The 13,238-nt window shown below is 40.8% G+C and overlaps 1 protein-coding gene across 2 annotated transcripts in view; it reads right to left on the bottom strand.

The window, feature by feature from the left end:
• Window positions 1–9,443: 9,443 nt before the first annotated feature.
• wnt7bb (wingless-type MMTV integration site family, member 7Bb) overlaps window positions 9,444–13,238 on the bottom strand; it is a 29,150-nt gene continuing 25,355 nt past the window's right edge. For both annotated transcript variants that reach the window (XM_054619259.1, XM_054619258.1), the window contains exon 4: window positions 9,444–9,923. In XM_054619259.1, the coding sequence (XP_054475234.1) occupies window positions 9,444–9,923 (480 nt within the window). The remainder of the gene's footprint in view (window positions 9,924–13,238) is intronic.

Raw genomic sequence — 13,238 nt, 5'->3', positions numbered from 1 at the left:
ACAAGCTTCATTCAGAGAATGACTTGAAATATTGTTCCGATGAACTGTAAATAATTCTTAACGCCAAGTTCTGTCTTTAATCAAAACCTGCACCCTGTTTCTTAGAAGCATCATTTAATTCAATTACTTTGTGGTAGCACGCAGCTTTCTACAAAAAAACCAAAACTGTTTTCCTCATCAACAAGCTGACACCTGCACTGCAAAATGACAAAATGATTACTCAATTGCTGGCTGAAATTGACTTACAGAACATGCTTCCAATGTATCTTTCCATAACCTGCTTTTGCATTAGCCAAACAATACTGGCGCCCTATAACAGCTGTAAAAGCTTTTAATGTGTAAAGCAAATGTAAAAGTTAATTTCAAATGATTAGAGTTCATTTGAATCGTGTAACAAATGCATTGTTTAAGCCTTTCGCAGATCATAAAATATTAGTATCTTCTTTCTTTTTATTTCAAAGATATTTAGCATGACATTTTGGGGATTACAATATGCTTATTCACTTTCCTTGCATTGTGTTGATCAATGAGCTGCACCTTCAGATAGAGCTAGGCTTTCCAGTTGTTATGCTAGGCTAAGCAACTGGCCACAGTATCATTGATGGACAGAAATGACAATGGTATCGATCTCTTCATCTAACTCTCAACAAGAAAGCAAACAAGTGTTTTCCCAAGATGTTGCTTTCTATTGATTTTACAGTATGGTTGACTGACCTACTATGCAGGTCATTTGGAAAAAAGCTGCAGGTTTTTCTCATAGACTTTCTGCTGGAATCTCCTCTTTAGATCCTCTCCCTGCAACTCTGGTTGGGTATTAAGAAAAAGGAGAGGAGCTTGGAAGAGGACTGTCAGTGCCAGAGCTTTGCCTTTAAACAAAGACATGTGTTACCAAAGGGATGTCAGCCTGCCCGCTCCCCAGCACTGTGTAACTCAATCTCCCCACATTCTCATCCACTGAGGGGGGTTCTTAGGAAGAAAGGGTTAAGTATGTTGATCAAAGGCTCAATGATGGACCAAAGGACTTCTCTAGATCATCAGTGTGACCTCGGTGCATCCATCAGCCATTAGGACGTCAGGACTGCGGCGAGGCAAGGCCCAGTTTTGTGTAGGCAGTGGAGGGAGGGGGGGCGAGGGGGGAAGTTGAGGGGTCTTTTTGGAGTTTGGGTGCTGACGGGCCGTGTGGTAGATGGAGAGCTGGTAGGGGGAAAACAGGACCCGCAGAGACAAGAAAAAGAGGGGAAAAACTGGGAGGAGGGTTTGGCGGATTAAAGCCCCAACCAGCCTTTAACTTCTCCCAAACCACATGGAGCTGGTGTCCAATGCCCTACATATTCAAAGGCATGTACACTAGCCCACTTCCAGCCGGTGACACAGATGGAGACAGAAATATACAAGCGCTGGGCAACCGGTTTCTCTGATGTTGCTTTCCATGCGGTGCGCTCCGCTGACAGACTGAGTTAGCCATCAACTCCCTGAGCGGGGAGATGGACAAGTTCACTTGTGTTAAGCAAACTTTGTCACCACTCGGCTCATCATTACCTGCCATGAGCGCTTAAAGTCTGGATCGCTTGTTGGGGTTTGACACAGCTGAAAAAGCAATTAAAGTGGTAAGATGATTAGTTTGAACAACAGGGCTCAGTGTTTCTTGCAGCAGCAGCGCACTTAGCCACATGTCTAGTTGGAGCTGTTTGTGTGTTGTTCCGGTGACCTTCCATCCACATGGAAAAGCGAAGGATTCAGCAGAACTTTCCATGTATATGACCCACATCATGGAACCTCTTCACCTCCACCACTGCTCTTTCCACAGGCTAGACAGGGAAGGATGATACTCTGGCAGTGAATCGGTTGGGTTGGCTATTCCTGGACTATTCTCTGGATCTGACTCTAAAGTGTTGCTCTTTCGTGGAGCAAAAGAGTAATTGACTAATTTTGCTCTTGTGTTTTACAGTAGCAAACTAACTAACTTTTCCTCCTCTCTGTGAGCTCATGGATGAAGAGAAGTTGCTTGAGGTGAGCAAATTACTTCAAGACTGATTTTTGGAACTTGTTGACAACAGTTGCGTGCTGTGTAAGTTAACCAAAACATTAACAATGCCAATATTTTCCAAATGGCAGCTGTGGAGTGTCAAGTTCTGTGGTCTCAGCTGTGTAGCATATTGGTGTTTTATCACAACAGATCATTCAGAGTACAGCAGTTGGAGCCGTTCTTGGTTTCTTCAGTATGTTTTGGACTGAGTAAATTCTTTGCAATTTTAGTTTGGTTTGGTTTGGTTATCTGCAGCTTTAAAATCAAATGCCAAATTCAATTTGCTTAAAAGATGAATCATGGTTTAGAAAAATAAATCACCAACCAATTAGCTGTAAAACTTCATGCTGTGTCCTTGGAAAAATACCTCAGTGCATGTTAAAAGCAACAGGCCATGGAAAATCCCTTTCCTAGACATGATTTGCGATCATGTTTGTGAAAATTAGTAATGTGCTTCTTCCAGAAAGTTTGTCTCCTGCTCCTTCTCACAGAGGGTGAGGGGTGAAGTGCTAAGAAAAGGGCCCTTAAAGGGTCTTGTAGTTTTTCCCTAGGTGGAGTCTGCTTTTAGAAACCCCGACCTCACTTCAGGAAAACAAAACGTGAGGAGGAAAATAACCTCAAGGAGAAGCCGTGGCCTAGCCAACCACTGGACACAAAAGCGCGTGTGGGCTGTCCTCGAAACTCCCTCTGCCAAATGTCTCCACGTAGAAAACCAACTTCCTGTAGGGATGTGTCTGCCTCACACACGAGCGGGCGGAAGCATGACACACACACACACACACACACACACTCTAATATATAAAAATGCCATGCAGACAGAAAGACCAGGTGAGGCGAGCAGACAAATAAATGCTTAATGCTCTTTAAATCAACAGAACTAGCTTAGCACACAAGTGAACACAGACACAAATACAGCATTGCCTGGGGTTGGACCCATCCCATCGTCTCAGACTGCTGATGCTGTCCTTACTGTAGCTGTGAGGCCTGAGGGCGTCACCGCATAAGTATTAACCTCGCTCATATTTTACAAGCAGCCTCACTGCTCCAGTCCAACATAAACAGGTGTGCACGCCAAATTGGGCGTCATTACTCCGCAGGCTAATGTCTTGTCTGCTTATATATATAGTAATAACATTCACTTTAATATCTGCAAATCTAAAGTAATTTACAAGGTCTGTGACAGACATTTTTGAACCTGTTCAGTCAGAGCCTTGTGTTGATCTTGTCTTTATACGGTAGGGCATTTACACCTCAACTAAAATTAAAACTCTGTTGAATCTTGCCTCTTCTCATTTAATTACCATGAACACTCCTTGCTATTATGTTTGACAGCTGATTTCAGTTCAGTTTATTGTGCTCTGCATGCTGTTTGACACAGAGGTTATCCAGAATAAAAAGCCTCTCAGATCTCTGTGCACAAGAGACACAGTTCTGCAGAAAAGAGAAAAAAAAGCGGAGACACACTCTGGCACATTATTTGGACAATACAGTTGCAGATGGACGGAGGCAGTCAGGTAGCGTTCAGAGTCCTCAGTCTGGGGTCTTGACGATCCCCACTTTGCCTTGTGGTTTATGATGTCACACAGGGCTCTGCCTTTGAATGGCCATGTGTTCCTCACCACTAATATCAAACAGATGATGAGAAACCTCCAAATGATGGTCTTTCGCTAAGACAAGCAGTCAAAACAAAGTTAAAGGAACACAGAAAAACACCAAGCGATCACATAAAAAAAACAACAAGAAAGGAGAGGGACTATATGTTCTTAATTGCTGCAGGCTGTGTTGCGGGCTGCATTAAACTGCATTTTGTGCTCTTCTGCTTTGTTGAGAATTTTAACATTTTAAATGAGCATTATCACGGCGCAAAGACGGTTTACATTTCTGTCCACGGGGGCTGCTAAGAGATTCAGCACAGAAGTACTTCCATGTTTTCCCATGTTGTATCACCTTAACCAAAGCTTTCACATCCTGGAATAACAAACATGACTTAAAGGATTGCCCCAGAATAATCCATCATCCATTGGACTGCTAAACATCCCTTTTCTCAACTGAGGAGAAGTCTGTAATTGAAGTGCGGCGTCTGGATGATAACTATCCTTTTTTCTTCTCAGTTGGTATCTGGCTAATCTCAAGCATCAGCTCAGAAGACCTCTGACTCCTCCGTTTTTAATTTAATCCCTTCATTTGGACAATTTATTTTTATTTGCCACCCTGCTTCTCTTCCCCCCACTCTTGCAGATGTGTCTTATCTCTGAGAGGCCAAGCTTGAGATCTCAACATTCCCGTCCCACTTTGCCAGAGTTACAAATTACAAGAGGAGGCAGAATGTTGGAGCTAATTCAAGGGATTTGGGGGGGCTTTTGTCACTTCAAAAAACAGGGAAGGAAAACAGAAAGAAAAAGGCATAAAGCTATGTTGCTCTTAAAATTAAAACTAAACTAAAAGTTGTTTTATATGCCTTTGGCTTGGACCCAGTCAATTACCTAGACAACCATAATAAATTCTCTTTACAGCAGATAGTAAAATGTTTCGTCAGCCAAATGAAGAAATCACTCTGGAGGACCAACCTGTTTTGAGCTACTTTATTGGCTCAAAAGTTTAGTTAAGTTTTTCCTGTTCTTTTCAAACAGCGGGATCAACTGAAGCTACCCTTTTACTTCCAAAGCACTACAGACCCTGATATTTCTTGCCAGTGAACTCTGAATAGCAGGATCATACGATGAATTTGCATATAGTAAATGCATGTCCTTGGCAGACATAAGCGACATCCTTTACAGCGATGACAGCTGTTATGTTACCTCGCGACTGTCTTTCCTCCCAATTGGGCCCTGAATTGGAAAGTGCGTCGCTCCCAGTGTGAATTAGACCAGAAGCATTAGCTTGCACAATATATCCCAATGAACTAATGATCCTGACACCCAAACAATAGCCGCTTTAGACGAAGGCCCACACAGCAGACTCTGTTTTTCTATCTCATATTTTTAATGACAAAATGTTTGTCAGAAACAAATGGATTTATTTTTCCCCAATCCAGGGCATAGTATGGGGAGCTTACTCGGTTCCGGTGCCCAGGGCTTCAGACAACTAACAAAACACATCTTACTTCTGCTCTGCTGGCCGCCTACAATGCTTTTCACATACAGGAGGACGAGTGGGAGCGTCCAGCGAATGAATGAAATAGCATGGCTCTCTTTCACCCAGCCTCTTCATAGAAAGAAGCTGGATGGAACCACTGACAGCGATCATGTTCAAAATGGTAATTTATGAATCCTGCCACTTCCTCCAAAAATACAGAGTACATTCACTTTGAGGGCCAGAAAGAGTGAATATGATGAATTAACTATCATGAAATACTTCCTAGGCTGAAAACTGTCTCACCATATCTTTTACTATGCTGATCACATAGTCCCTCACTTGGTGCGACAGCTGCTCCTACTTATATAGTGCACCCACTCTTTCTCCAAACCACTCTCAATTAGCTCCTCTCCTAAATAACCACTCTTTTCACTAGCAGTTTCCGGCTACACATGCACCTCCTTGTTTCATCGAGCCATCCCATCCATCTCAAAAAACACCCTCACAAAAGAAGTACACTCTTGTTTGTGTGTCTAAAAACAAGAGGCACACTGAGCCACTTCCTATTCACATCAGGTAATTTGCATAAAGGTCCTCTCCCCATTTAGTGACTCCGAACTGAACGAGGATTTAGGACTCTGGACGACCAGGACAGCTGGCTCGACACTCGAGCGTCTCCTTGTGCTTTCTGTGTTGGCAGAGCTGTTCAGAGGATCATGAATCGTACTGCATCGTCCTTTGAGAATACACTGCTAATATAAAATGCCGAATCCAACCACAACAGAGAATAAACATGTAAAGAGTCACTGTTAGTGTCACAGGTGGGTGTGACCACCCAATGTTAGGCAGCCACAATTACCCGTGAAGAAATCAGCATGGGTGCTTTCCATCCTTAAACAAAAGAAACAATTCCAATTATTGATGAATAATCACATTTTGCAGAGTTGCTCCGTATTTATTTTTGTGGGATGGGGTGCCATTGTTTTTTTATTCATTTTAAATGGAAGATTACAGTTTTCCATAATCCTTCTAGTTTTTTTCCCCCTTCTCTTTCTGTGTTTCTGATCACATATTCTGCTTGACACTGACATGGAGAAGACATTCCTTTCCATGCGGGGAGAGATAATTGACTTCTGGTCCGTGCGTGCCACAATCAAGACAGAAGACCACATCACATTATGAAAATGCGCTGTGTACAAAATGACATCTGCAAGTCAACACACGGCTTGATTTATTTATTTTTGATTTCTTAATGATTTATACTCTTCTATTTGCCAGTTGCTATATTAAGCTTTGTTGGAATGTTTGAATAACAGACTTCTGCATAAAGTTTGGCTTCAGACATGGACACACACAATGACCACATTTATTGTGTCTGTTTTTCTTCACAGGGAGAGCATTTATGAAAATAATTGCTTTGGATATTTGTTGAAACAGTCGATACGGGCAACTGAACACTGAGCGGGAACATTCTTGTACCAACATGCGTAGAACAATAAAATGAAGAATGTGGATTCCTTATTCAGGGTTCAAGGATGAACTTTCTTGTGTGTTTCATAATAAAACTCGTAATCCATCATTAAATTAAAGACACATCAGCTTTTTATGTGAGGAAATACATTATCATCCCTTTCAAAGGAAACATGATTATCTGAAATGCCTCCAATTGGAGTTATTATTTGAATGTATTTGTCACACGAAATATAAATGTCAGAATGAGGCTATATGCTAGATATCTTATATCAATAAGTTACTCTAATTGAGTAAATATGCAAATATATTTACATAACAATTGTGTTTGATCCATCTAAGTAGCCCCTCTACTGAATTAAAATAAGTTAAAGACTGATGCACACACAAAATGCTAATCATGCAAAGTGCAAGGCTAGGCCACATCAGTCTCTAAATCTTTAAAATGTGTGGTTATTATCAATGTGCAAAAGTTATAATAACATTCTAAAACTAATTGATTAATGTGTAAACCAAAAAATAAACTGGCCTCAATAGTCTGTAATTTGAAAAATATGGTTTTATAGATTAAAGCAGCAACATGAATATGTCAACAAAACAAATAGCGATCATAACCTAAATTAACCAAATCAGAAAGTGTTAGCCTATTGGTCAATAGCCTCAAAAGCGTCTTTCACACTGCACTGTCATTTTTGGAAATTTGCTTATTCCCTTTGTTGCTGACACTTAGTGAGAAGATCGATACCACTCTCATGTGTGTTAAATTTAGAGCTTCAGAGCCAGGAGGCATTTAGATTAGCTTAACTCAGTGAAAGATTCAAATTCATTATAATTTATGGTTTTTCATGGAGTTAAATGCTGTAAAAGATTTCTGGAGAACAACATCGGGGCGCTCTGACTTTCTGCAGTCTTGTTATCAACAGCAACAGGCAGAGACGCTGCACAGAAGTACTGTTCATCACAAAATATCTACAGCCTCCAACTCATTTCTATAGTTTTTGGCCCTTATACCTATCAGTTACGATAACATTGAATTTACCGAGTTAATAGTAATGACCTGGGAATTTTGAGATTGCTAAAAAGGAGAATGGCTAAAGTTATTTGGAAGAGAAAGCAAAGGGCGAACAGTTGACAGACTGGTTCAACTTTGACCGACTGTACTACCTGTGGCTCTGAACTCATTATAACCTGCATTTTGGGGGTACCAGCAAAGTGGTTTAGATAATCTGGGTCTGTCCGACGTCACTGTTGTTACTGTGGTGAAGACAATGTTAAATAACAGAAAGAAATTATATCCAAAACTCCTAAAATAATATCCCAGTTGTTACAAAGTGTAATTGCCCTTTAAAGCTGAGCAGAAGAAAACAACCACAGCCTTGATGAGTATGTGAGTAAGTGTGTGTAAATCATCAGACCCGAGTTATCTTTGTGTTAAGTGGAAAAAATGATACTTGAACTATAAACACCTGTCTGGCAGCACATCAGCTTTAATAAAAATAATAATAATCTCTTGTATGGGTTTATTATCTCTGCTGTTATATGCATGGTTGAGCAGTTGTTACGAAGCATCACTCCACTGACACAACTTTACAGACATGTTTAAAAGAACTGATCCAAGTCTCTCTATAAATTAAAGGCAGACTGCAGGTTCAACTCCAACTATATTTTAGCAATGAACTGCCGAACTGAGTCAAATGGGAGTTTATTTAGTTCTCATGAGTCGTATCCGAATAGAAAATATCATCAGTGCAGCACTCGACAACACATCCAGCAACATATCAGCTTCATGTTTAATGAATTGAGGAAGGATCTCTGCAGTTAAAAGAGTTGTCTTGCTACTGTCAAATGTTTGAAATTGCAAAAGCATCCAACTAAATGTTACTGCTCGGGGGGAGGGGGGGGAAAGAAGGACTACAAACAAACTTTTCTACAGTAAAATATAGAACCAAGGTGTTTGAACGTGAACACACCAGTAGCAATGAAACCTTTTTTTTCTTTCTTTTTTTAAAGAAAGAAATTGGTGTTTTAGGGATTGGGGTCATTTTCTAATAGACAAACATTTTCAGTCAGAGGTTCTAAAAAGTATTTTTCTTTACACTTAGTACAAAAAAAGACATCTCTACCCGTTAGTGCTTCGTTTTAAGATACTATAACATAAATAAACAATTTATTTTCAGTGTTCAGAACAGACAGTTCCAGTGTGACTGGAAAACTAACATACTCCACCATATTCCAGTTGGCAGCAGAGGGTTTAACAGAGTTCTCCACTCAGATTTTGGCGCACCCCAACGCACCATACTTACAAAATGTTCTTCATTTCTACAAACCTCCAACATAAGCCCCAGCCAATTTGGGGGGTCATTCATGTCAAGATTCACTTTTGCTCCCCTTTAGTGAAAATACGATAAAAGTTTTTTCAATCAAAGACTTGACAAATCTCTCCCAGTCACCCCTCATCAGCTGCTGTCATTTTGATCAACTCCCAGGTTACTGTGTTTTCTTCTCCATGCATGAGTCACTTTTTGAATTTAACAATTAGAAATCCCAGAGTGCAAAGCACAGTCCCCAACGAGGGAGTCATTCGTTACCTGGAGTCCCAACATCACTGCGGATACATCAGTACATGAGCACAATCTCTATGTGACAGTAAAGTTCTGGGGTATTACCTACTGATATTTAGCATTTACTTTCTGAAAAGAAATTAGATAGATTCTGCTGTGCAAAACGATGCCATGAAGAGCTGATAGCGTAAAGTTCCATTCCTTTTATTTTCAAAATCTCTCACTGGTCCACGTCACACTTTTGTCTCGCTCGCTCGAGTCTTCTTCATTCAAATAGTCCTTGGAGCCTCACTTTCTGGCACTGAGTTCCTTTATTTGCAGGTAAACACCTCCGTCCTCTCGCTGCACGTGTTGCACTTGACGAAGCAGCACCATTGGAACTTACAGTTGCACTGCCACACTTTGGTGTACTGGTGTGTATTGTAGCCCCGCCCACAGCACATAAGGTCGCAGCCGTCTGTATGTGGCGAGGTGCGGTTGCACAGGCGTCCCTGGGTGCCCACGCTCCCCGTGGCTGCGTCCTCCTCGCAGTAGTTGGGCGACCTCTCGATGTAGACAAGGTCTGTCTCCATGGGCTTGCGGTAGCCCTGAGTCTGCTTCACCTTGAGGTGGGTGGGCTGGCGCAGTCGGCTAGCCCGGACTACCTCCACGTGCACGGCTTCGTTGTACTTGTCCTTGAGTAAGTAGCCAATCTCTCGGAACTTGGGAAGGGTCGTCCAACAGGTCTTGGTGGTGCAGGAGCCCGAGACGCCGTGGCACTTGCACTCCAGCTTCATCCTTTCTTCTAGTACCTGGACAGAAATAGAGAAAACAAAACTGTTGTAGAACTGCTGCAAATATAAACGTGAAATAATAATATATTTTGTTTTCTTGAGGGTGGCTTGATTGATGGGAAAGTAGGATAGGCATATATAAGTTTAATGCTTCTGCCTATGCCTTTTCAGTTATATTGTATACTATATTATATATAGGCTGTATACATTGTATTGTGTGTGATGACTGAATAAAAAACACTAACTAACTAACTAACTAAAATTAAACTCCCAACATCAAAGTAACAAAAGGTCAGTCCACCTAAATTATGGAGGAAAAAAAACATGCTTTAAAAATAACTCCCATTGGTATCTGCATGAATAGATGTATTCTATTTAATATAATAGTTTGTTTTATCACGCAATTCATTAAAGACTAATTTTGTGTAGATTTTTTTTTTTGTCTGTGTAAAAACTGTGCTGGCAAAGTAACATCTCTTATTTGCATTCATGCTTCTAGTAAGTGGTGATTGTGCTGGTGGCTTATAGTGCATTTATGCCATGAGTACTTAAATCAAAATGCCAAACTGGCTTGAGTGCAGAGTGACAGATCTCTGAGATGTAGACAAATCCAAGAATATCTGAATTTTCAGTCATGGATGACATGCAGTTGCATGTCCTGAGGGAAGGGAAATTGCACTTACTGGTTATATTCCATCCTGTAAATTTGTCTACCTTGCTTAAACCAAATCAATGAGATAGAAAACTACAAACACAACTATCAACCATTTTGTTTAATGTGAATCCAAATTGTTGGATCATTAACTGGAGACAAAGTCAATTCATTGTTTACTGCTGGACAAGGGAGGTTTATTTGACAGCTTAAATAATGTGATAAATAGAAAAAAGTAAAATGTTGCCAAATGCATAAAAGATCACAGTTATAGATTCAGATGCTTTTAGTCAAAGAGTCATTTTAAATGCAATAATATCCATTTTTTTAGGTTATTCCCTTACTCAGTCTTGAACTTAATTTCTCTTTGAGGTTATGTCCAACATATGGTACACAGGGTAAAATGTCTTCTCCCTGAGGCCTAAGCCTGGGGCATATGGGAAATATTGTGCGCTGTCGTCATAATTTAAGTGTCGATCCTTTGCCCCGTGGGAATGAGAAACTAAAAAAACCTCAAAATAAAAAACGGTGCCCTCTTCGTTTTCTGCTGAACTGTTCTAAAAGGCGAATGAACAGAAGAAAAAGGGGGAGGAGTTTGAATTGGTCACATTAACACATCCGTAATAACCCTGACATGACTTCTTTAACCAAATTAGGATCCCTCGATTTGCTCGAACGAAGCGTGTGTCTTTGTTGTATAAGATGTAAGTTTGGTTGGCAGGGCATTTTTCCAGTGCAGCTTTTTTTCCTGGCACCTCGCCTCGCCAGAAGCACAAGTCATCATTTCTATCAGACACTTACAAAATGTACACAAGAGTTGTTCAATATCTCGGTCTGTCTTGTCCACGGACTCATGTGGTCACAGTTTCCCAGATTTGACGACATTTGATTGAAAAAACATGAGCTCCGCCGACTTCATAAAAGCCGGGGTCAGCTGTCAATCTCGCCTCGCATGTTGATTCAGAATGAGGATTTCCAAAAATGTTAGGCAAGAAAACCACAAGGAATGCCTGGTAGAAGGAGTCTGACAGATGCATGGAAACATTTACTTAAACTGTGTCCATCAAAGCCTCTGATCTGTTATTAATTAGTCCAGTATGACCAGATTTCCATCTAAAGATCACTTGTCAAACACAAAGCCCAGATGCGAGATGAAAGAGATCTGGTGATTCACTGGGTGTTCTCTTACAGTTTCGGTTCAGTCACGGAAACTATTGTAACTTTAGTTTTCTCTTTCAACGATGCTTCTTATCAGTGATTTATAAAACACAATCTCAGCTGGATCCCATTCGAGGAACCACTTCCTCCATCATCACAATCGGGATCATTTTAATCAGCTCATTTGACTTCAATAGATTGTTGTTGAGATTCTTTTTTTTATGCAAAATGTAATGGCACTTGCAGGCACATGATACGTGAATGAGTGGACCTCACTTGCAGTGTACTGGGAAGACAAACAAGATCTGTACGGCTTACATGTAAACTTTAAAAACTCACAACAAATAAAGCCCATGCAGAAAGGGAAAGATGATCTTGATGTAATTTCAAGTTTCTCGTATCCATCCAAAATCCACATGTGATTGGAAGCACTTTCTTTTACACTGTTTACACTGAGCTACAAATTAGTGTCTCTGTTAGTCGAATCTTTCTGTCCAAGTTTTCCTGAGCTACATGCAAATCACAGTCTGAACTCTGCTCCAAAGCCTGGTGGTAATCCACTAGAAGCTGTTTGGTAACGGCAAAGAGCGCGGAAAAAAACACTAACCTGTGAACTGCAGCAGTTTCTTAACAGTGAGAATTAATGGAAAGCTAGCTAAGAACTACCCATGAACAAAAACAAATATCTGGACTATGAGCGACACTGAAGTTTCAGAGGCTCAGACATTAATAACTACCAATCTAAGAGAGATTTTGGCTTCTTACTGTCTCAGCAAAGAGGAAATCTGCCTTTTTGCACATCCTCCTAGAATGCGAGTTTCCGAGCCCCAGAGTGAGAACGGCAACAGTGCCAACTCCAACCCTGGCAGTCCAACATGCCAGCACCCTATCAGTCTGCTGTGTTAACACTGCCATTGTCAGGCCTGCTTTCACACCCTGAATAGACGCAGTCAAATGGCAGTGACATGTTTTGGTATTGTGCAGAGAACTGCAATAATATCCTGTTCCCGACTTTAAACTTCATAATTCCATGAAAGGAGCTGGAAAGAGGTGATGGCAGTCCTCCATCTGGACAGGCCCTATTGTCCCAGTGGACACGATAAAGCCCAAGTTATTAATTAGATCCATTTGTCAACATAACATCATCTTTTCTCTTTTATTTACCTCTCACACTCATTCTCTTTCTGTGTTTCTTTCCTCCAAGACTCTTCTGAGATGACTAATAGCAAACAAACATGTCCATGATGAAGTTTGCCAATGCACTCTCTCAGAAATAAAAGACGCCCTCTTAGAATGAAAGAAATGTCAATAATTGGCCGAAGCAAAACAAGCTGCTGAAAGGCTGACTGGGTGATCAATCAATCTGCAACATGGTCAATCACAGTCCTTTGTCGCATGACTGCGTGACTTGTAGCTCTTTATCTAGGACTGTTTGCTCTTCTGCAAAGGAGCACATTAACAACCGCATGTATGCATCAAAGTTGTCATGAATTGAGTCATGCAATGCTTCGTTTAAAGGAAAA

This window comes from Anoplopoma fimbria, chromosome 19, assembly GCF_027596085.1.
Source record: "Anoplopoma fimbria isolate UVic2021 breed Golden Eagle Sablefish chromosome 19, Afim_UVic_2022, whole genome shotgun sequence".
Taxonomy (NCBI): Eukaryota; Metazoa; Chordata; class Actinopteri; order Perciformes; family Anoplopomatidae; genus Anoplopoma; species Anoplopoma fimbria.
This window is presented reverse-complemented; position numbering and strand designations above follow the sequence as displayed.